This window comes from Polyodon spathula, chromosome 23 (genome assembly GCF_017654505.1).
Source record: "Polyodon spathula isolate WHYD16114869_AA chromosome 23, ASM1765450v1, whole genome shotgun sequence".
Taxonomy (NCBI): Eukaryota; Metazoa; Chordata; class Actinopteri; order Acipenseriformes; family Polyodontidae; genus Polyodon; species Polyodon spathula.
This window is the reverse complement of record NC_054556.1, coordinates 16,291,232-16,316,416: the sequence shown is the minus strand read 5'-3', so window position 1 is coordinate 16,316,416 and position 25,185 is coordinate 16,291,232. Positions and strand designations below refer to the sequence as shown.

The 25,185-nt window shown below is 41.3% G+C and overlaps 1 protein-coding gene across 1 annotated transcript; it reads left to right on the top strand.

Annotated features, from left to right (window-relative positions):
- Positions 1-13,097: 13,097 nt before the first annotated feature.
- On the top strand, positions 13,098-21,788 carry LOC121298422 (E3 ubiquitin-protein ligase TRIM35-like). Its single transcript, XM_041225548.1, has 5 exons — positions 13,098-13,502; positions 20,749-20,844; positions 20,938-21,168; positions 21,513-21,535; positions 21,620-21,788. Exons 1-5 carry the CDS (start codon positions 13,098-13,100, stop codon positions 21,786-21,788), a joined length of 924 nt encoding a protein of 307 aa, XP_041081482.1.
- Positions 21,789-25,185: the final 3,397 nt, after the last annotated feature.

Genomic DNA, 25,185 nt, shown 5'->3' with positions numbered 1-25,185 from the left:
AGAGAATTGTGAGGGTCTGGAATCAACTCCCCAGTAATGTTGTTGAAGCTGACACCCTGGGATCCTTCAAGAAGCTGCTTGATGAGATTTTGGGATCAATAAGCTACTAACAACCAAACGAGCAAGATGGGCCGAATGGCCTCCTCTCGTTTGTAAACTTTCTTATGTTCTTATGTTCTATTATTACATATGCTCAGTAGATGGCAAGCTTGTATTAGAAAATTGTTGGATACTGAAAGCCGCTACAGTAACTGCATGATAAGAGCGGAACTGGAATGGCATTTATTTATAATATGAACTGTAGCTATATTATCGCAGAGCACGTTTTCTGATTGTTTTACTAATCTGAAAGTTCTGAATAAGAAATCAAATATAATTGATTTTGGACTCAGGGAAGCTGTCTTCAAATTTGTCCATGTCCAGAATGATTCCAAGAAATTCCAGAGAATGAAGGAGCCTTTGAGAGCGGGACGCCAACTTCTGAAAACAAACTCTTGAGTTTAGTAATTGCTTCTGCTGGCGGATCAGATGGAGGGGAGATCAATAAAAAGTCATCAAGCGGTGAAGCAGAAATGGAACATGGTAGGTGAAGTAGGATTTTAGGTCAGTCAAGTGTTAATGTGTAGTTGAGAATGCATATGTTTCTACGTTGCCAGCTGTAATAGAAAAAGGGGTTAAATATTGTGCGCTTAACTGTCTGCACAGACCTAGTTTAGCACTAACAGGAAGCCTAGCTTAACCACAGGCTGTCTGCATAGGGCAGAACAGGATGCCTTAGCTAAACCACAAACTGTCTATGTGACAAGCTGCATTGACACAGAGAGACATAAACACAACTTCAGACAGACAGAGAAGAATCTGCTAGAACAGCTCGGCCCTGCGGCCAGTGAAGACCAGCCCTACCTCCAATCATCAGATGACAACTGGATCTGCACACCTACGCAGGAAACTTATCCAATAATGGGAAGGGGGACCGGGACTGAATTTGTAATTGTAATGAGGTATAAAAGGAGTTGTAACCTGTGGCTTGCCTTGTGTTGTACCACTTGTATAACCTCCTGGGCTCGAGATTAAAAGCTTTACCCTACTACAAAGACAACGGACTGCTGTGAATTCCTTCCTCCTACATCAGTATGCATTGAGCAGTATCCAGCATAATACTTCAGACAGAGTATCAAATATAATTGGGCTGCTGCGGCAGCCGAAAGTTAATTGAGTGGCAAAGTAAAACTTTCCTTTTTACTTTGAAACGAGGAAGAAGGAATTTGTGTGAGACCAGTTCAAAACCTATTTTTTATCTGTCAAGAAATTGGTGAAATTGATAGGATGATTTTTTAATTCATTATATAAAGCCGGAATGATAATGGGTAATGATAATTTGTCTTGTCTTGTGGATTGATCGGGTAGAGCTGAGGAATGAAGATCTGTTTGAATAATTAGTGGTAATACCAGGTGCTGCTTTAGAAGTAGATGCTATAGCAGCCTTAGGGCAGAGGGATGTTGAGTGACCCGTGGAAGCACAGACCCCGCATGCGTTAGCTCTGAGGCCGCCAAAAATCTGGTTAAATAAATCTGGATTGGGTTTGGTCAAATGCTTAAATGGTTGTCCGATGCCAATGTGGCTGCTGCTTTTGCTGAGAATGCTTTATGATATTTGAGGAACATAGTCCCTCCGTATCTGACAGACAGTTCCACGATATAATACTTGTAGGAGTCTAATTCAGCTGTGCCTTAGGATAAATGGAGCATAGCACATCTCTAAATATGGAGGAAGCAATGACGAATTCCTCCAATGTTAGATTTTTAAGTAATCTCGGATCTCTGGATTTTAACTGACAGATCTCTGCAATCCACTACTCTGTGATCTAGGAATTGTGATGTTGCCATTAGTAAAGAAACAAGATTAATGTCCTTGCTTTCAATTATACTGCGCCGAATTTGTAGAGATATTGAATGCCGCCTAGCTTTGGTTGGGGAGGAGGAACCAAAATCTAGAGTAGTGGCGATGTTGAAGACGGGAGGATCTACTGAAGGTGCCAATGATAGAGCAGAACCGGAAGTAACTGTAGCTGCGACTGGAGTAACAGCAGCAGTTTGTTTTTCTTGTTCAATATTAGACACACTTTTACGTAAATCACTCAGTTGGGTATTGACCGAGGATAATGAGTCGGCAAATGAGCTGCTGTTTTGAAGTGCTTGCTGTTGGGATTAATTGTTCCTACACAGACTGCCTTCTGTCTGGTTGGGGCTGCTGAATGGCTGAGCATAGCTGGGGAGCTTTTTTAGGAGGGAAAACAGGTTCTGCAATAGAGAATAGAGATTCTCAATCGCTACCTGCTGGAATCGTGTTTCTGTTAGTAAGAAGGGACTTTATACGTTTATTTAAAGTCCAGTCCTTCCAGTGTAGCCACTCTAGAGGAGCATCCTGAGCCCAGAGTCGCTTAGAAAGACGAAGATTAGCTCCTTGGGAAGCTGGAGTACTGATAGGATCTTGGTTGGGAGGCAACTGATCGGATCTCACAGAGCCACTGAATGGAGACTGGAATGGAGGAATGATTTGACCCTGATTTGAAGCTGCAGGGGAATAATCTGCTACAGACAAAAACTCCTGGGAGTCCTCTGAATCTGAAGAGAGTTGCTGTAAGGAATCCATTTTTTCTCTTTGCTGGTTTAACAAAAATCAATGCGTCTTGCAGTCTGCTTTGGTTTACACCTGAACGAAAAACACAAGACAACTAGGAGGAGGAGACTAATGTTTAAATAGAATAGATTTAATTAGTGGAAGAAGATGATAGGGAGCACAGGCCTAGTACCACCCCCTGAACCACACAGTAGGTTAACATTTCTGGAGCCTGTTGACAACCCTACTCTCAGATCAGGTGACACAGTTTGAAAGAAAATAGTGGGTTATGGCAAAGATGCAGCTCTCCTATCTTCTAAAGGTAAAGTAAACAGTTCTGTATTTGGACATTTGGGGAGGTGGCTAGCAGTAAATTGTGTAAGTTTCAAACTGAAATCTTATTCATGGATATATTTCCATTCAGTAATAAAAATACTATGAACTATAAGGCTCAAAACTATAGATTGTGCGTGTCCCTTGTTACTAGCTGCCAGTCTGTTTGTCAGTAAACAGTTTCCTTCAGTTCTCTTGACAGTTTATGTAGATTTGGTATTCAGCTGAATCTTTTGAGATGGATTTGGAATTCAGCCTAATCTCAAACACATAAGAACATAAGAACATAAGAAAGTTTACAAACGAGAGGAGGCCATTTGGCCCATCTTGCTCGTTTGGTTGCTAGTAGCTTATTGATCCCAAAATCTCATCAAGCAGCTTCTTGAAGGATCCCAGGGTGTCAGCTTCAACAACATTGCTGGGGAGTTGATTCCAGACCCTCACAATTCTCTGTGTAAAAAAGTGCCTCCTATTTTCTGTTCTGAATGCCCCTTTGTCTAATCTCCATTTGTGACCCCTGGTCCTTGTTTCTTTTTTCAGGCTGAAAAAGTCCCTTGGGTCGACACTGTCAATACCTTTTAGAATTTTGAATGCTTGAATTAGGTCGCCACGTAGTCTTCTTTGTTCAAGACTGAACAGATTCAATTCTTTTAGCCTGTCTGCATATGACATGCCTTTTAAGCCCGGAATAATTCTGGTCGCTCTTCTTTGCACTCTTTCTAGAGCAGCAATATCTTTTTTATAGTGAGGTGACCAGAACTGAACACAATATTCAAGATGAGGTCTTACTAGTGCATTGTACAGTTTTAACATTACTTCCCTTGATTTAAATTCAACACTTTTCACAATGTATCCGAGCATCTTGTTAGCCTTTTTTATAGCTTCCCCACATTGTCTAGATGAAGACATTTCTGAGTCAACAAAAACTCTTAGGTCTTTTTCATAGATTCCTTCTCCAATTTCAGTATCTCCCATATGATATTTATAATGTACATTTTTATTTCCTGCGTGCAGTACCTTACACTTTTCTCTATTAAATGTCATTTGCCATGTGTCTGCCCAGTTCCGAATCTTGTCTAGATCATTTTGAATGACCTTTGCTGCTGCAACAGTGTTTGCCACTCCTCCTACTTTTGTGTCGTCTGCAAATTTAACAAGTTTGCTTACTATACCAGAATCTAAATCATTAATGTAGATTAGGAATAGCAGAGGACCTAATACTGATCCCTGTGGTACACCACTGGTTACCACACTCCATTCTGAGGTTTTTCCTCTAATAAGTACTTTCTGTTTTCTACATGTTAACCACTCCCTAATCCATGTACATGTGTTTCCTTGAATCCCAACTGCGTTCAGTTTGAGAATTAATCTTTTATGCGGGACTTTGTCAAAAGCTTTCTGGAAATCTAAATAAACCATGTCATATGCTTTGCAATTATCCATTATCGATGTTGCATCCTCAAAAAAATCAAGCAAGTTAGTTAGACACGATCTCCCTTTCCTAAAACCATGTTGACTGTCTCCCAGGACCCTGTTACCATATAGGTAATTTTCCATTTTGGATCTTATTATAGTTTCCATAAGTTTGCATATAATAGAAGTCAGGCTTACTGGTCTGTAGTTACCTGGTTCAGTTTTGTATCCCTTTTTGTGGATTGGTATTACGTTTGCAATTTTCCAGTCTGTCTGTACCACCCCTGTGTCAAGAGACTGCTGCATGATCTTGGTTAGCGGTTTGTAAATTACTTCTTTCATTTCTTTGAGTACTACTAGGAGGATCTCATCCGGCCCAGGGGATTTGTTTATTTTAAGAGCTCCTAGTCCCTTTAAGACTTCTGCCTCGGTTATGCTAAAGTTATTTAAAACTGGATAGGAACTGGATGACATGTGGGGCATGTTGTCAGTATCTTCCTTTGTAAAAACTTGTGAAAAGTAATCATTTAATATATTTGCTATTTTTTTTTCTTCATCTACGATTTTGCCATTTGTATCTCTTAAACATTTAATCTCCTCTTTGAATGTTCGCTTGCTGTTGTAATATTGGAAAAACATTTTGGAATTGGTTTTAGCTCCCTTAGCAATGTTCATTTCTATTTGTCTCTTGGCCTTTCTATCTTCCTTTTGGACTTGCATTTGCAGTTCTGTGTACTCTTTTTGCGAACTTTCTTTTTGGTACTTTTTTAATGCTCTGTAAAGTGCCTTTTTTCGCTGAATATTTTTTTTAATTGATCTATTAAACCATTTTGGCAATTTAGGTTTACATTTAGATTTGTCTACCTTTGGGATGTAGTACTACATTTTTGAAGAACAACCATCCTTCTTCTATGGGTGTTTTCTCTATTTTACTCCAGTCTACTTCTATTAGTCTCTGTTTCATACCTTCATAGTTTGCTTTTCTAAAATTGTAAACCTTAGCTTTAGTCATTACTTTTGGGGTTTTAAAAAACACTTCAAATGAGACCATGTTGTGGTCTGAGTTTGCCAGTGGTTCTCTGACCTCTGTTTTAGTTATTCTATCTTCGTTATTTGAAAAGACTAAATCAAGGCATGCCTCCCCTCTAGTCGTGCCTTGACAAATTGTGTTAGGAAGCAGTCATTTGTCATTTCCACCATTTCTATTTCATCCTTCGTGCTACCCACCGGGTTTTCCCATTTTATTTGGGGTAAGTTGAAATCCCCCATTAGCATGGCTTCTCCTTTGCTACACGCATTTCTAATGTCATTGTATAACAGATTATTTTGCTCACCATCTGAATCTGGTGGTCTATAACATGCTCCTATTATTATGCCTTTTGAATTTTTGTCTGTTATTCTGACCCATATTGATTCGGTTTTATTTTCTTTGTCCAGGTTTAACACCTGGGCTTCAAGACTGTTTCTTATGTATAGCGCTACCCCTCCTCCTCTTCTGTCCTGCCTGTCTTTCCTATACAGTGTATACCCACAAATATTATATTCGTCCCCATCACTCTCAGACAACCACGTTTCTGTAACACCTATCACATCATAGTTACCTGTTAGTGCAGTAGCTTCAAGTTCTAGAATTTTGTTTCTGATACTTCTAGCATTTAGATAAATACATTTAATGGTTGTCTTACCTGAGTTTTTGTTCTTGTTTTGATACGGTCTCCCTTCCGTTCTTCTGTCGATTTCTTCCCCCTTCCCTTCTAACACTTGGATTTGGTGCATCACTAGCATTTAATACATGTATTTAGGAAAAGTGAAGAACGGCAGCAGCTTGTCTTTCACACATGCAGAGTAATTTTAATTTAAAAAGTGAAAACTGTCTAACTGGCTGCCAAGGCGGTTCTAGTGTTAAAAATCAATAGAATCTAAAATAAAATAAGCCCAATGGGAATTTGGTCATTTTTATTTCAGTAAATGTAATACGTTTTCACAGAACAACATCAATCCATGAAAGTTTAGCAAGATACAATGCTCAAAAACTAAGAGTGGTATTGTATTTGTTGTCTTTCATAAGAACATAAGAAAGTTCACAAATGAGAGGAGGCCATTTGGCTCATCTTTCTCATTTGGGTAGTAGCTTATTGATCCCAAAATCTCATCAAGCAGCTTCTTGAAGGATCCCAGGGTGTTGCTTCAACAACATTACTAGGAGTTGGTTCCAGACTCCCACAATTCTCTGTGTAAAAAAAAAAAAATTGCCTTCTATTTTCTTTTCTGAATACCCCTTTATCTAAACGCCATTTCTGACACCTGGTCCTTCAGGTCAAAAAGGGCCCTTTATCCAAGGTGTCTTACAGGTGTTTTAAAATGAGTTTGAAGATATCTGCATCCTGATTGGTTAATAGGCATTCCAAGCCATTGAATTATTACAATACAGCAAACGGGTAAAAACAAGTCCCAGCAAATAAGACTATCTTGTCTATTATATAACCCTCACGTCAGTGATAATAGGAAATAACTTTGAAAGATATCCCCTAACAGCACTTTACAAGAAACCTTTGCTCCACAACTCAAGAGTGTAAACAAACAAACTCTATTGCAGCATGAAAAATTTTTAACTTTCCTTTGATTTGTGTTATTGTTTTTTTTCACCAACAGCAATTATTTTCACTTGGGGAGAAAAGCTGGAGAAATATGAAAGTCTTGTTGACTCTAAATTTGGTGCACTTCTATCAGATGACAGCTACCCAATTAACCAAATATCAGTAACAAGAGTTATACACCAAACTACAAAATACTCTCAGCTTATAAACCCCTCAGTTAAGAATAATAAATCTCAACTTTAACATTTCAAGTTACACATATACGCAATATCGGCACCATCACTACACAACAAAATCAGTAACAGTGTAAACAGTTTTTAGTACAACCAACACAGTGTTTATTTCCTTAACTGTTTCAGTCTTTTAACCTCTCCTCTTTTTTGAAAGGAAATCCATACACAAAAATACTCTTTAGCTCAGTCCAAGCCAATGTCACAATCTGTCTTTAAAAAAAAAAAAGGTTGCTGGCAAGGTCTGCTTTGGAATAGAACATTAAAGAATATATAAATAGTTCGTTCTAAAAAAAAAAAAAAAAAAATAAAATCAATAGCAGTTCTGTTGTAAGGGAAAAAAGAATAAAAAATTAGTTTGCAGAAATGTATGCTCTTCAATTAAGTACGTCAGAATCTTTCACAGTCCCGTTTTAAAAAAAAACAAACAGTTCAAGGCAGTATAGTATTCAATCAGTCCCTTCATCGCTTTCACAAAAAAAATATACACCACTTAAGAGTTCACTTTTTAACATGGCACGCTTCTCTTTTCAGTTCAAAAATAAAAAAATAAAACAGTATTTACTGTAGCAGTAAAGTGCAGTTTACTACTTTACTGTAGCAGTTAAGAATAATAACGTGTAGCTGCTCCTCTTCACCCAGTGTGATTTCATGTTATTGTTTCATGGTTTGTTTGTTTTAACATGCTTTCTAATCTTGCCTCCTGTTTGTGTGCACCGTCTGGAGGTACTGTATTTATTTATTTATTTATTTATATTTATTTATTGAGAGAGAGAGAGAGAGACTTTTACAGTCCTTTATTAAGATTTATAAAACAAATAATCTATCAAAAAAACAAACAGACAATACTCCCCAACACATCAGTATTAAAAACCTCTACAAATACAGCATTTTAAACTCCTAAAAACAAGACTAAAAAAATTTAATAAAAACATTAATACTTCCCTCCTCACTCACAGAACAGATTGCATCTCTCACACACCACTTCATCTGGAACCCTTATAAGTCATGAACCAATTTAAAATAGGCGAAATCCACCTTGAGCCTGCTCACCACCATCACTCTGAACAGCCTGTCCACCTGAGTCAGCCCTAAGCCTTCCAACTTATTCTTCCGAGATTTCAGAATGGCCAGTTTTCCCTGCCCTAGAAGAAAGTTAACTATTAGACATACATTGCTATCCCTCCTCTTGTAGGGGACTCCAAAAATAAACATATTCTTTGTGTATTCAACTCCCAGCATCTCTAACATTCTGCTAAGTAGTTGAAACAGAGAGTCTAGCCTCTTACACTCACTGTATGCATGAAACACAGTTTCTTCCTCTGTACAAAAAGCGCATTATGAGTTAATACTGGGATCTATTTTATAAAGGCGCCTACCTATGCCCAGTATACCATGTATTAGTTTCCACTGTAGATCTCCTACTCTCTTATCCAGAGGTAGCTTATACAGTACCCTCCATTCTGGATTCCCCTCTTCTCCTAGTTCTAGGTGGCCTCTCCATCTGGAATCTACCACCCCCTTTAACTCTCTGCGGTGGGCTATTTTTATGCACAATTTATACACTTCTTTACTTTCCAAATTTTTCAAGTTTAGATGTTTCATTTTGTGTATTTTCAAAATCCTTCCTTTTTCTTCCTCCTCCCCTTGCTCCTCTTCTCCCTCTAAAGAAGACACCAGCAGCTCCGGGAATTTAGTGTAATTTCCCTGATCTTTGGAGACAGGCAGCCCCTCACCTCCCTCAGCACCTTCGCTGCCTGCCTCTCACATCACCAGCCCAACATGCCTTTCAATTCAGCTGCACTCAGCCATCAAAATAGTCCAGGCATCAAAAGCTGTCCTGCCCTGCAGTGCTAAAGACTGAAGGCACTGCGCTGAAATGAGAGAATAAAAAAAATAGTGGTTCTTCTAAGAGATTTTGAGGTGTCATATTCTCCTCCCTCTGCACTCTTAGTGTTCCCCACACTTTAAAACACTGTGATAAAAAGGGGGTAGAGAAGATCTGTCCAGAGGGAGGTGGTTAATCAAAAACAAATGAATGCCATATCCCAACCCCTCCACTTTATTTAGAAAGAGGCTGGCTAACCTCTTCCAGTGGGTTCCCTCCCCAGTGTACAGGAGTCTTTGCAAAACCTGCATTCTAAAATCTGCCACCCTGCCGGCGATGCTAACCAACCCCTGCCCGCCCTCATCACGAGGCAAGTACAAGACAGCCGACCTTAGCCAGTGCTTACCTCCCCAAAAAACTCCACCAAAAGCTTCTGAATGCTGTCTACTAGGTTTCTCGGTGGATCTAGACACACCAACCTGTGCCATAACATTGACACAGCCAGATTATTAATCACCAGAACACTCCCTCTGTAAGACAGCTGAGTCAGCAGCCCTCGCCACTGATCTAATCGAGCCTTCACCTTCTCTATCAGGCCCTCCCAATTTTGCCCCATATAACTATCTGTACCAAGGTACACTCCCAGCACCTTCACCCCCATCCTACCCCACCTCAACACTTGGGGCAATAAAGGAGGGCCGCCCTCCTGCCAGCTCCCTGACAAAAAAGTATCACTTTTGGCCTAATTTATCTTTGCTGATGATGCTCTCTGAAAAATATTAAAGCTCTGCTGCAACTCCTGAACATCTCTCTTACTGCTGATAAAAACAGTAATATCATCAGCATAGGCTGACACTCTCACTGCGGCTTGAGGGGCCATGTTTAACACTGTCCAGCCCACCAGCCTGCTCCTCAGCCGAGCCAGCAATGGCTCAACAGAGATGACGTACAGCATCCCCGACAGGGAGCAGCCCTGCCTAATCCCCCTGCACGCTGGAAAGGGTCTAATCAACCCACTGTTTATTTTTAAAACACTAAAAACATTGTTATATAAGAGCTTAATACATTTAATAAAACCAGGGCCAAACCTGAAGGCTTCCAGAGTTTTAAAAAGGTAACAATGGTCGACGCGGTCAAAAGCTTTTTCCTGGTCTAAAAACCAGACCCACATTAAAATCACCATTTTTGGCTAATGATAAACATGATGATAAACATTAATAAAAACATAAATGCTGCCTCCTATCTCGGCTCTTACTTTTATCATCCGCCCTCTAATGATCTCTTTAATTTCTAAAATATTAAGTTCCATGTCTGGTCGAAAGAGCACCACTACCCCTGCACTATTATTCGATCCATGGCTCAGCACACACTTCTCTCTCCATTCAAACAACCATCCAGCCTCGTTATCTAGACCTGTGTGCGTCTCTTGAATAAAAGCTACTCCCACCCGCTTTTGTTCTAAAAAATGCTTTGCAGCCCCATGTTGAGACCCAGAGCTACCATGACTCCCCCCAGTGTTCAAATCAAGAGCCCCCACACCACGGGATTCCACTCCCGCAGTGCTGTGGCCACCCAACAAAGACCTCAGTCTCCTATCAGACCCAGGCATAACCCCTCCACCACCCGCTTCAAAGCGGGTGTGTTGAGCCAGCCCAAGATCCAAGGAGACCGCTCCTGAGCTCTGCTCCAACATACTCTCATTTTCTTTAACAGTTTTATCATTTTTTTTATTTCTTTTCCTTTTTGCAACCATAATAAAACCTTGACTGTCAGCAGGATCTCTGTCCTTGTTTTCTTTTCGTGTTAACTGTACTGCAGGCTTTGCCTGCTCACTCGGTCCCATAGATATCTCTGACTGCAGCGGCTCATCCTCTTACTCTCCCCGATCATCCCTGACAGCCTCCCCACATGTCTCACCCTGTCCTTCCTGTACACCCTCAATCTCTCTTACCGGGCAGTTTTTCCACTGATGTCCATGAGCTCCACATTTAAAACATCATAATGTGTCAGTGCTCGCAAAAACTACACAGTGACTCCCTTCTACATTGAAGGTCTAAGCTACATCGATTTCTTCATAGGGATTATTTAATAACAAAAAAACCTGCCTTCTAAAAGATAATACATGTTTTAATTTGGGATCCTTACATCCCAAAGGTACAAACCTAATTGGAGACATTAACTTCCCGTATCTCATTAGTTCTTTTTCTAATAGTTCATTTTTTAAGAACGGTGGGACATTGGGGTAGCTAACGGGGACACCATCACCAGACTCCCTTTCAGCACAAACCCCTCCTGAACCAATGTGTCTACATCTTGAGTGTCACTAAAAAAAATAACTAATCGTTTGTTCATACGTGATGCTGATCTTATTTTATCTTCTACAACTACCTCACTCACAGCAAGCAAACATTCCTCCACCGATACAGCACTGTCAAGATCACAGCGACAGCCATACTGGCGAGTCAAACCTGCCACTCCCCCTGAATGAGACCTCATTGCCGAGGCTAAGTCAGCCCCCCCCCCACTCACAAAAAATAATATATATATATATATATATATATATATATATATATATATATTTTACTTGATTAAAAGGATTAACTCAATCCAAACAAACCTTCCTCCTACAAACCTCTAGCTTCCTCAACCACCTCACACACCCCTCCCACAAATCTCAATGAGAGAGAGCGAGAGAGAGAGAGAGAGAGAGAGAGAGAGAGAGAGAGAGAGAGAGAGAGATTGATTGATTGATTGATTGATTCTTTATAAACTGTGGGTGGTATTATTTTGTAATCCTTGTGTTTTTGTTTGTAGAATTCTGGAGTGCCAGCCACTGTTTCTCTTACTGTTGTTTTGTATTTTATTTTATTGTTGAGCTGTATTTATTGTATACTGTTTCTTTTGACAGTGTTTATTTATTGATTTATTTATTTAAATTTTCTCTTACTAGTGTACTCTCTTACGGTATCTAGTTCATGAACTTAACATTAAGATTAGACAATTCTCGTTAAGAATACCCTTACCAAAGCTACCGAAGACTGTTTTACTCTGGTTGTTGGAACGCTGTTCCTCCGACTGTTATCAATCAGGATAAATTTTCACTTTAAACTGAGTTTGTGTCCATGTTATCATGTGATTATTATGGTTTAAAGTATTGTATTGGGGTTTGCTTTGGTTTTCGTTGTTTTCTTGATTTGCTGTGTTTTACTTTAGACGTTCATTTTGTTTCTGTTGTGTGTATTAATTTATCTTTTTTTTTACTTTGAAGTTTACCTGTTTAGCGTGTGGTCGGAGGGAGTTTCTAATAGAGCTACAGTTTACATTCTTGGCACATTTGATGAGCACAAACATACCTTTCTTAGCTAGTAAAGTTGATTCTGTCTGATACCTCATTCAATTCTTGTTCCACTCGATAATAAAAACATTGTTTTTAACTGCACTGCTGTGTCTGTTATTCCTTCATTTATTTGAGGCGGATCTGAAGAGTTTATTATCTTTTCAACCTCTAGCCAAAGGTTACATACAGATAGCACGACAAAGAAGCAGGGAGCATGAGTTGTCAGTCAGGGTATATAACACACCTTACTACAGGCCCAGGGCTTTCGAACAGTAACATCAAAACAAAGAAAACCTCTCCCAAAAAAGAAGCAAATGAACAAAGAACAATAATTGTGTCTATTTCAAAACTAAAGTGTGGATGCAGTCTCAATACCCAAAACAACTCACACATTCACCTTTCCTCTAAACCAGTTCCTCTCTTCACTTGCACTGTCTGTAATTCATTGTTCCTCTTTTCTCTAAACCAGTTCCTCTCCACTCGTGCTGCCTGTAATTCATCATTCCTCTTTTAACACAATATGGGTAGTTTTGGATAATGAATATCTGGAACATATTAAATAGCATGTTGCATGTTCTTATTTACTTATCTGTAGGTTAAAGTCAGTGGTAAGATAGTGTTGCTAATGGAGCCTCATGACTGGTGACTCATGTTTTTAATCTTCAGGTACAAAGTTCGAGGTTCTGGGCTTTGAAAGGAGTCCTTACAGAGAGCAAGGCAGGAGTGGCTTTGTGCAGAAATGGCAGCAAACACTTCTCCTCTGGAAGCAGATATTTCCTGTACTGTGTGTTGTGAGATTCTCAAGGATCCTGTAACTCTTCATTGTAACCACAGCTTCTGTAAAGCATGTCTCGATCAGTACCGGAAAGAGAAGGAAACTCAGGAGTGTGCAGTGTGCAGGACCAGGGGTTCAATGAGGGATCCTCCTGTGGATTTCAAGCTCAGGAATATTGTGGAGTCCTTCTTAAAGGAACGCAGTGAGAATCCTCCAGCACCTACTGGAATACTCTGCAGACTGCACGAGGAAAAACTGATGCTGTTCTGTGTGGATGATGAAGAGGCAGTCTGTCTTGTGTGTCAAACCTCAAAGAACCATGAGAATCACAATCTCTGTCCTGTTCAGGAAGCTGCACTGGGTTATAAGGTATGGAAACAATTTCTATGTAAAAATGTAAACACAGTATTCACTTTTCACAGCACATAATACATGGTTATTATAATGAAGCAGTTTAAACAACAAGATCCAAAAATTCTGAGTGAAAAAACAAATCCTATTACAATATCATTGTTTTAAACTAACAGACTCTATCAAAGAAGAGGAGAGAGAGAGACTTAGACTTTTAAGATCCTTTATTTAAATATTCCAAATAAAATCCATTAAAATTCAAATAAAGGTAAAACACAACAAAAGTTAAGATTCCTACTGCCTCAGCAAAATTTAAAAATCCTAAAATACATCGTGTTCTCCTTAAAAACAGATTTTAAACAAAATAAAAGGATCATTAAAGAATCAATATTAAACAGTGTTTTTTTTTTCTTTGTTGAAAACAGATAAAAGCCAAAATAAAACACTGTAAAACAAAAATTAAATAAAATTAGAACAAAAACTGGAGCACCCCCTCCTCACTCACAGCACACAAGGAGTCTCCCACACACCACCTCTCCTGAAAGTCCTCCAGGTTACTTGACCTGTTTAAAATACTCAAACTCTACTATGATCTGGCTGACCACGAGCACCCTGAACTGAACCACCAAACTGGTCAGTCCAGAACCAGAGAGTTGATTTTTCCTTATCTTTAAAATAGCCAATTTTGCCTGTCCAATTAAAAAATTAACAAGAACACACCTGTTCATTTTAAAACTGTATAGAACCCCAAAAATAAAAAGCTCCTTACTAAAAACAACCCCTAAATTATTCAGGATTCCCTGCAGTAAATTAAAAAGTGGCCTTAGCCTCTCACACTCACTGTAGGCATGAAAGAGAGTTTCCTCTGCTGAGCAAAATGCGCACTGCTCACTTATGCTGGGGTCCACTCTATGGAGAAACCTGCCTGTGGACACAATGCAGTGTAGAATCTTCCACTGCAGGTCCCCCACTCTCTTGGCGAGAGGCGGCTTGTACAGCACCCTCCACACCGGCCTGTGCCCCTCCTCTACAGCCAAGTAAGCTCGCCACTTAGAGTCTACCAGACCCCTTAGCCTACTATACTCTATGGCTTTAACACACAATTTGTATACATGCTTTCCACTCATTGTGTGAAAGATAATTTCTTCCACATTATGCAATTTAAGCAAAGTGTCCCTCCATTCTCTCCACCCCCCTCACCTTCCTCACCTACTGCTGGTGACACGATCATCCCTGGAAATAAGGAAAGCTGTCTCTGCTCTGTGCCTCTGGACAACTCCTCCCTCAGGACTGCCTTGAGCCGCGGGGAGAGGCAGCCCCTCAACTCACCCATCAGTCTTTCTGCAAGCCTCTCTGAGTGCCAGCCTAGCTGTGCAGTTAGCTGGGAGGCAGTTAGCCAGCAGGAGAGCTCAAGGTTTAACAGGTGGACCATCCTGGTTACACCTGCTTTTAAAAAACTGGCACAGAGCGTCATCGACTGGAGGAACTTAACTGGAAAGAGTGGATTAAAAAATAGGGGCTCCTCAAACAGGTCCTGCCCTGTCAAGGACTCCACATCCCTTTCCACCCTCACCAGCTGCCAGGCTTTTAAAATACTTTGATAAAAAGGAGGAAGTCCTGCTTTACTAAAACTGGTGTTCTCAATTAAAAACAGGTGTTTTCCTAACCCCAGCCCCCCAAATCTATTGAGAAGGAAACAGGCCAGCCTCTTCCAATGAGCCTCCTCCTCAGTGTACAGGAGTCTCTGAACCGCCTGCAGTCTGAAGGCTGCCACCCTGCTGGCAATGCTGACTAGCCCCTGCCCCCCCTCATCACTAGGGAGGTAGAGGACTGCCGGCCTCAAACTGTGTCTCCCGCTCCAAAAGAACTCCAGCAACACTCTCTGGATCTCCTTCACCAGGCCCTGGGGTGGGTCCAGGCATACCAGCTTGTGCCACAAGCTAGAGGCCACCAGATTATTAATAACAAGCACCCGGCCCTTGAAGGACAGTTGAGCCAGCAGTCCCTTCCACCTCTGCAGCCGCCCCCTCACCCTGTCCAACAAACCCTCCCAGTTCTTTTTCATGTAGTTTTCTGTTCCGAGGTGCACCCCCAACACTTTAATGCCTGTTCTGTTCCATTTCAGCCCCTCAGGCAGGAAAGGAGGGGTGCCCTCATCCCAGCTGCCTGACAGGAAGGTGTCACATTTTGCCCAGTTTACTCTGGCAGAAGATGCTCTCTGGAACTCATTCACTGTGGCAGAGGAGGGTGTGGAGGGCGAGGAGGGCACTGTCCATCCAGCTAGCCTGACCCTCAGCAGGTGCAGCAGGGGCTCTATAACCAGTGAATACAGCATACCAGACAGGGCACAGCCCTGCCTTATACCCCTGCACACTGGGAAGGGCTGACTCAGCCCATTGTTGATCTTTAAAATACTAAAAATGTTGGAATATAAAAGCCGAATATAAGAAATAAAACCAGGACCGAACCCGAAGGCTTCCAGTGTATGAAAGAGGTAGGTGTGGTCGACTCTGTCGAAAGCCTTCTCTTGATCCAGGGAGACCATTCCTACATTAAAATCACAAATATCACTTACAGTTAAAAAATCTCGAATAAAAAACAAGTTATCAAAAATAGAGCGACCCGGTATACAATATGTTTGATCCATATGTATTACAGTTCCAATAACACTTTTTAATCTATTAGCGATTGTTTTGGATAAAATCTTTAAATCAGAACATAAAATTGACACAGGTCTCCAATTTTTAAGCTGGCAAAGGTCTCCCTTCTTGGGCAGCAGTGTAACCACTGCCCTACGGCAGCTAAGAGGCAGTTCCTTGTGGCTGAGGCTCTCTCTCAGAACCTGGAGCAAATCCTCCCCCATTATATCCCAGAAATTATTATAAAATTCTGCTGGCAGTCCATCGATCCCGGGAACCTTTCCGCTGGAGAGCTGCTTGACAGCGGCGGTCATCTCCTGGTGGGTCAGCGGTGCGTCCAGCTGAATCTGCTCCTTCTCACTGAGGCTGGGTAACCCCTGGAGCAGCCGCTCAGTGTCCTCTATGTTGCACAGTTCTTTATTATAAAGTTCCTTGTAAAAACGCACCGCCTCTCTGCTGATTTCCTCCCGGGTGTGCAGTTCTTTCCCACCAGGAGTCCTGATACAGCACAGCTGTCTACTGTCCGCTCTCTTCCTCTCCAGGTTGAAGAAGAAACTAGTGGGGGCATCCATGTCTCTCAACTCCATGAATCTGGAACGCACAATCGCCCCCTTCACTCTTTCCTTCAGCAAGCTCCCCAGCGCGATTTTCTGCTCTTTTAGGTTCTCCAGGGTCTGTTCTTTAAATTCTGAATTTAAACTTTCCTCTAGGAGGAGGATTTTGGACTCCAGTTCTCTCACGGCTGTGTTCAGTGACCTGGTTGCATTTATAGTATATTGTTGACAAAAACATTTAATTTGTATTTTGCCAATGTCCCACCACTGTCTTAAATCTTTATATTGTGCTTTTTCTTTTTTCCAAATTATCCAAAAAAGTTTGAATTGTTGCTTAAATTTTACATCTTGTAATAATTTTACATTGAAATGCCAGTAAGATGCTCTGTGGGGTTCTGATTGAATTATTACTGTAATTAATAGACAGTGGTGGTCAGAGAGACTACTGGGGATGATTCTTGCTTTGATAAATTTATTTAAATCGTTTTTAGAAGTATAAAACCGGTCTAGTCTTGCTCTATATACACAGTCTGTGTGATACTGAGACCAGGTGTATTGTCTTGAACTGGGGTGCAGGCATCTCCATATGTCAACCAGGTCACTGGACTCTAACAATGCAGCCAACTCTCTGGAGGACTGAGGGTGTGGTTCATCATTATTTCTATCAATATTAAAATTAACAGTACAATTAAAATCTCCTCCTAGTACCACCACATCATTATTATTAATATTAAAAAGAGCTTGCTTTAATTTCTTAAAAAATAAAATTCGTTCCCCCCCTCTATTGGGGGCATAAATATTAATAAAAACATACATTGTACTGCCCAGCCTAGCTCTTACTTTTAAAATCCTCCCTTTCTCGATTTCATCCATATCTAGTAAAACTGCCCCCAGGCTGGGTTTAAAAAGCACGGCTACTCCTGCACTAGTACTAGCGCCGTGACTCATCACGCACAGCCCCTTCCACTCCGCTCGCCACGCCTCCTCATTCTCCTGATCCGAGTGCATTTCCTGCAGAAACACCACCTCCGCCTGCTTCTGCTCTAAAAACCCGACTAGCTGCGCCCTCTTAAAAGACTGTCTGCAGCCGTTTAGATTAAAAGAAACAAAAACGCACCTTTCCATCATAGCTAAAAAAACTAACAAACTAAAACAAGTAATAAAAGAAGTTTCATAAAACACAGCCATTTTAAAACAAGAGATTTTGAACCACTTTTAAGATCCTTTTTAATTTTCTGAACAATTTTTTTTAATCTATAACGTTTTGGCTGATCAAATTCTTCTATTGTGGCTTTCCCTGTTATAATGTGAGCAGAGTGGAGAAATAACCTTAGATCAGGGAAAAAACTCTCTATTTCTACTCCCCTTTTCCCTTTTGTTTCTATCATAAAATCGTTTACCTGCTCAAGCGTGTATAACTTTTTCTTACTGACGGGTTGGCTATCAGGGATGTCTGAGATATGCGAGGAGTCAGAGAGCTCCCCCTCCATCTCGTCCGCGCTGTCCTCTCGCTCGCCCCCGAGAATCCGCTCCTCCGCAGCTCCCTCCGACTCCTCGACACCGGCCTCTGCCACAGCCGTTACTATTTCAGGCAGCTGAGATTCAGCAAGTGGAGAGTCTTGCACAGCACCCGGATCACCCTGCGCTGTGCTCTCTTCCTCCGCGTTGGGAGGGACTGATGCCCATTCTGGAGCCCGCAGTCTCCCTGTCTGCACGGGTTCGGAGTTCTGCACTGGCTGCGCTCTGCCATCCGGCAGCTCTGCAGCTTTCCGTTGAAATCGTGTCTTTTTCGCTACTACCTTGAATGATTCTTCACCATTCTCAGTAGTAGCGGTATTATCCTCCGAACCCGTCAGTGACAGGCTGCGGCTGGGTCTCTTTGTGCGAGGCCGTGGTGTTGGTGGTTCTGCTCCGGTTTCCTTCTGGATCGCCTCCTCCTCGGTCAGCACGGGCTCGCTCTGCGGCTGCGGTGCAGGAGCCGACTCTTCCTCCCGCTCACCCCCAACACCCCCGACTTCCTCCCCGCCAGCATCGCCCTGATCCTGCCCTGTCTCCGCTCTAGCCTCCTTTCTCGGGCAGGCTTTCCTCTGGTGTCCCTGTTCTCCACAGTAAAAACATCTCATCGTTTCGGAACTGACAAAAACTACACAATTCATCCCTTCCACGTTAAAATTCCAGGCAACATTAATGACTTGATTAGGATCATTTAGTAAGACAAACGCCTGCCTACTAAAGGACATGATGTGCCTAACACTGTTATTTTTGCACCCCAGCGGGATTCCCTTAATCGGGGACACCAGTTTACCAAACCGAGCTAAATTCTTTTCTAATTGCTCATTTTTTAAAAACGGAGGCACATTAGAAATAATAACTTTCGTAACCGGGGTTACTAGAGGGGAAACCTGAACAAATTCACCTTTCACTGTAAATCCTTCCTCTACCAGCTTGTGTACCAGAGACACCTCCACTAAAAATATTACCAGCGCTTTATTCATTCTTGACGCCGACATAATATTCTCAAACCCCACCACCTCTCCTACTGCCAGCAGGCACTCCTCCACCGAAACCCCGGGGTCAGGCAGGCAACGGACCCCGTGTCGGCGGGTGAGAGCCCCCAGCCCTCCTGAACGAGACCCCATAACGGGATCTCCAAACACCCTACAAACAAAACAAACACACACACACACCACTAACCTACGAACAAACAAACACACAAAAAAAACAACTAAGTAACTATCAAACAAACAAACAAAATAAATAAATAAATAAATAGATATATAGATAAATAAATTAAGTTTTAAATTTCCCGGTCCTACCGCACCGGCGTTCCACCTCTCTGCAAGCCCTTCCAACAATCCTCCACACGAGAGAGAGAGAGAGAGAGAGAGAGAGAGAGAGAGAGAGAGAGAGAGCAAGAGAATATAATGAATTCACATCTAAACCCTTATAAACCCTCACACAGCCCCTATCAGAGATAGGCAGGACAGGAAAAGGGAGGGGAATTGCTAAGTAAATGTGAACCCTTTATTCCGTGACTTTCACTCTCCACTGCTGACTGTATAAGCAAGCATTGTGTTTGCCTGTTGAATTGCCTCCCCACACGGTCTGGTTATAGACAGCGATGATTCTATTACAACACCAAGGTCTTTCTACTGGCACGCCTGTTCTGGTCTAAGCCCTTCTGAAAGATACATTATATCACACACTCTTTTAGTGCCCATCCTTGCGCTGACTTCTTCAGAGAAGTCTGAGGGCTTTGTTAGTTAAGCATTCTCTAATTGGGGTCATATGACTTTTGTTTTCCACATGATAAAGAACTAACTCTTCAAGATATTGGATTCATACACGCTACGCTGTCTCTTCTCTCTTATCCCTTGTCTCCCTTCTCTTAACCCCAGCCTCTTCTCTCTTACCCCGTCTCTTCTCTCTTACTCCCATTTCTTCTCTTACCTGATGTCTCTCCTCTTACCCCCCGTATCTCCTCTCTTAGCCCCTGTCTCTCCTCTCTCTCCTCTCTTAGCCCCTCTCTCTTCTCTTACCCTGTCTCTCCTCTATCTCCTGACTTACCCCCTGTCTCTCCTGTCTTACATCTAACTCCAAATGTAATGCCCCTTCACAAATGAGGATCTAAGGCTGATAGATCTCTGACTGCCCGCTTCTGCCTCATCTCCATTCTTAAATATCAGAAGCACATTTGAATCTGCGAGTCAGTCACAATCTTTATTGATGTGTCAGAACTCTCAAGGGGTCTGCTGCTATGAGAGCCGCCAGTGACAGCCCTACCTAACTCCAAATGTAATGCCCCTTCATAAATGAGGGCCTAAAGCTGATAGGTCTCTGACTGCCCGCTTCTGCCTCATCTCCATTCTTAAATATTAGAAGCACATTTGAATCTGCGAGTCAGTCACAATCTTTATTGATGTGTCAGAACTCTCAAGGAGTTTGCTGCTATGAGAGCCGCCAGTGGCAGCCCTAACGCTGAGCAGATTTTTCAAACACTGCATTTATATTGTTACGAGCCAGGCATGTGTTAACAGTGATGTGCAAGCTCTGGGTTTCATTGCATTTCAGGGAGAACTCAAGACTGCGCTGAAGCCCTTGCAGGACAAGCTGGAATCCTTTAATAAAGTTAAAGAAGAATGGGTTGAAACAGCAGATCACATCAAGGTAAGAGAACTAGATTAGTGATAGAAACAATACACGGCATACATTTTCACTGGACACCCAAACTAACTCCAAAGTGATCCTTTTCTTGTATAGAAACAAGCCCAGCAAACAGAGAGGCAGATAAAGGAGGAGTTTAAGAAACTTCACCAGTTTCTACGAGATGAAGAAAAGGCCAGGATAGCTGCACTGAGGAGGGAAGAGGAAAAAAAGGGAAGAATCATGAAAGAGAAGATTGAAAAACTTACAAGAGAAAGCTCATCCCTTTCAGACACAATCAGAGTGATAGAACAGGAGATGGAAGCTGAAGACATCATCTTCCTGCAGGTAGTGATTGTTTAACTGTGAGTGGCATGTTCTTATTGTGAATGCACACTCACTACTACACTGTGAATGAGGCTCTACAAGCATTTATGTTAGAATACATTTGAACTTCATTTTTCAAGCATGGTTTGTATTGCTGTTTGTTTTTACGTTTACCCCACAATTGAGTAAAACAGGCACCAAATGCCCCACCAGCAGAGGTGCCTCATTGGTTTGGTGCTCCAGAGAATATGTTAATGGATAAACACTGCGTTCAAAATGTAAAGCTGGACAGCCTTGTTGCTGTTTTAATCAAAGTGGTGTTTCTTTTTTAATAATGTCTCTATTCATGTCCTTATTTGTTTCAGATGTACAAAGACACAGAGAGAAGGTATGTAAGATGTGGCCTGTCTTCCTCTCTTGTATTGTATTGAATGCAAACACAAAGAAGCACTAACTCTGAATATTATTGCAGAGCCGAGTGCACACTGCAAGATCCAGAGTGTGTTTCAGGAGTGCTGATAGATGTAGCCGAGCACCTGGGCTCTCTGAAGTACAAAGTGTGGGAGAACATGCTGAGGATTGTTCAATACAGTGAGTACTGTGGGGCAGCATCGCAAAGGAGGAGGTGTGGGTGCATATAACCACAATCCACAATGTGCGTAAGCAGTAAGATACAGTTCTCTACAAATCAATAAAAACACACCATGAAATGTACAGACCTGAAGCAAATACACTTCTATCCATCAGATAGATTATCTCTCAGTTCAATATTAAAACACTGTGACTGCTCATAGTATTGAGGTGAGCTGGAAAAGCATTCCCGGAGAGCAAAAGGCTTTCTAATCTCATGCTGGTCTGCATTAAAACTCCTTGTAAAGAAACCACTGCAGGAGAACACAGACTTCTGAGATCAATAAGAACATAAGAAAGTTTACAAACGAGAGGAGGCCATTCAGCCCATCTTGCTCGTGTGGTTGTTAGTAGCTTATTGATCCCAGAATCTCCAGGGTGTCAGCTTCAAAAACATTACTGGGGAGTTGATTCCAGATCCTCACGATTCTCTGTGTAAAAAAGTGCCTCCTATTTTCTGTTCTGAATTCCCCTTTGTCTAATCTCCATTTGTGACCCCTGGTCCTTGTTTCTTTTTTCAGGTCGAAAAAGTCCCTTGGGTCGACTTTGTCAATACCTTTTAGAATTTTGAATGCTTGAGTTAGGTCGCCGCATAGTCTCAGAATGGAGTGTGGTAACCAGCGGTGTACCACAGGGATCAGTATTAGGTCCTCTGCTATTCCTAATCTACATTAATGATTTAGATTCTGGTATAGTAAGCAAACTTGTTAAATTTGCAGACGACACAAAAGTAGGAGGAGTGGCAAACACTGTTGCAGCAGCAAAGGTCATTCAAAATGATCTAGACAAGATTCAGAACTGGGCAGATACATGGCAAATGACATTTAATAGAGAAAAGTGTAAGGTACTGCACGCAGGAAATAAAAATGTACATTATAAATATCATATGGGAGATATTGAAATTGGAGAAGGAATCTATGAAAAAGACCTAGGAGTTTTTGTTGACTCAGAAATGTCTTCATCTAGGCAATGTGGGGAAGCTATAAAAAAGGCTAACAAGATACTCGGATACATTGTGAAAAGTGTTGAATTTAAATCAAGGGAAGTAATGTTAAAACTGTACAATGCACTTGTAAGACCTCATCTTGAATATTGTGTGCAGTTCTGGTCACCTCGCTATAAAAAAGATATTGCTGCTCTAGAAAGAGTGCAAAGAAGAGCGACCAGAATTATTCCGGGCTTAAAAGGCATGTCATATGCAGACAGGCTAAAAGAATTGAATCTGTTCAGTCTTGAACAAAGAAGACTACGTGGCAACCTAATTCAAGCATTCAAAATTCTAAAAGGTATTGACAGTGTCGACGCAAGGGACTTTTTCAGCCTGAAAAAAGAAACAAGGACCAGGGGTCACAAATGGAGTTTAGAAAAAGGGGCATTCAGAACAGAAAATAGGAGACACTTTTTTACACAGAGAATTGTGAGGGTCTGGAATCAACTCCCCAGTAATGTTGTTGAAGCTGACACCCTGGGATCCTTCAAGAAGCTGCTTGATGAGATTTTGGGATCAATAAGCTACTAACAACCAAACGAGCAAGATGGGCCGAATGGCCTCCTCTCGTTTGTAAACTTTCTTATGTTCTTATGTTCTTTGTTCAAGACTGAATAGATTCAATTCTTTTAGCCTGTCTGCATATGACATGCCTTATAAAACCTGGAATAATTCTGGTCGCTCTTCTTTGCACTCTTTCTAGAGCAGCAATATCCTTTTTGTAGCGAGGTGACCAGAACACAATATACAAGATGAGGTCTTACAAGTGCATAATACAGTTTTAACATTACTTCCCTTGATTTAAATTCAACACTTTTCACAATTATCCAAGCATCTTGTTGGCCTTTTTTATAGCTTCCCCGCATTTTCTAGATGAAGACATTTCTGAGTAAACAAGAACTCCTAAGTCTTTTTCATAGATTCCTTCTCCAATTTCAATATCTTCCATAAGATAATTATAATACATTGTCTTGGAACGCTCCCAAAGATCCGGAACCAGAGTTCTACTCAAATCATCCAGGCGACCTTATTTCAGCATCTATATACTGTACAACCTCTCAGCCAATCAGGCCTGGGTTTATGCATGCTGTGAATGGGTCTGATTTAACCCTTTGAGAACTGTGAGAAAAAATGTTTTGCAAATAACAGAAGGATAGTACACAGAGCTTTCTTAGGTAATATTGGTTTTTATTATTATTTGTCTCAGCGGAATCAGCAGAGCTGAACACACAAGAATGACAGATTTTATTTTTCATTAATTAATTAATTAATTATTAATTATTTTTTGGGGGGACCAAGAGAGGCAGGCTGTGTTTTAAGACAACCTCAAAACTTCATGGAAACCCGGTTTAAGAAAGCTGTATGATATCAATAAGTCGCGCAGGTGCAAACAGTGTCTGGTATTTTAATATGAATTAATTGATTTGTATTTGGAATGAGAATTGCTCAGTCTAAAAGAAAACTACATGGAAACACATATAACTTGAATCTACTACCAAAATGGAGTGAGAAAAAGAACTTATTTTTCCATGGAGATTGCCCCATTGCCCCACTGTAACCCATAGAAGCCAGGTCGTTTCCTCCTATGGATTTCTCTCCAGTGTAGTTTCCTATTTTCTGGTACCGTCACATGTATTTGTTGGTATTGTATTAAAACAGCGTGTCAGTGTTGGTGTTTTGTTTCACAATCTTCCTTGTGATGATGCTGTACTCGTGGTGTGTTTCTGCTTTTCAGCATCCCTCTCATGCTTCCCAGGTGCTGCTCTAGCAGACATGCTAAAAGAACTGAACATATTCCAGGTTTTAAAAGGCATGTCATATGCAGACAGGCTAAAAGAATTGAATCTGTTCAGTCTTGAACAAAGAATACTACACGGCAATCTAATTCAAGCATTCAAAATTCTAAAAGGTACTGATAATGTCGACCCAAGGGACTTTTTCAGCCTGAAAAAAGAAACAAGGACCAGGGGTCACAAATGGAGATTAGACAAAGGGGCATTCAGAACAGAAAATAGGAGGCACTTTTTTACACAGAGAATCATGAGGATCTGGAATCAACTCCCCAGTAATGTTGTTGAAGCTGACACCCTGGGATCCTTCAAGAAACTGCTTGATAAGATTCTGGGATCAATAAGCTACTAACAACCAAACGAGCAAGATGGGCTGAATGGCCTCCTCTTGTTTATAAACTTTCTTTTGTTCTTATATACCAGTTGTAATGTGCATCCCGTTTGCTGCGCAGCACACCTGTTAAAAGCGGCACGTGCCCTGATCACAGGTCAGTTCATGTGATCAGGCAGTCCCAGCTCCTTCAGTGCAATACGGCTTGGTTAAACAGACCTGTTCCGATCCATACAGTCTCACAATATCTAAAAGGAATAAGTAACTGTGGCAGGATGTAGCCCAAATGGCATGGTTTT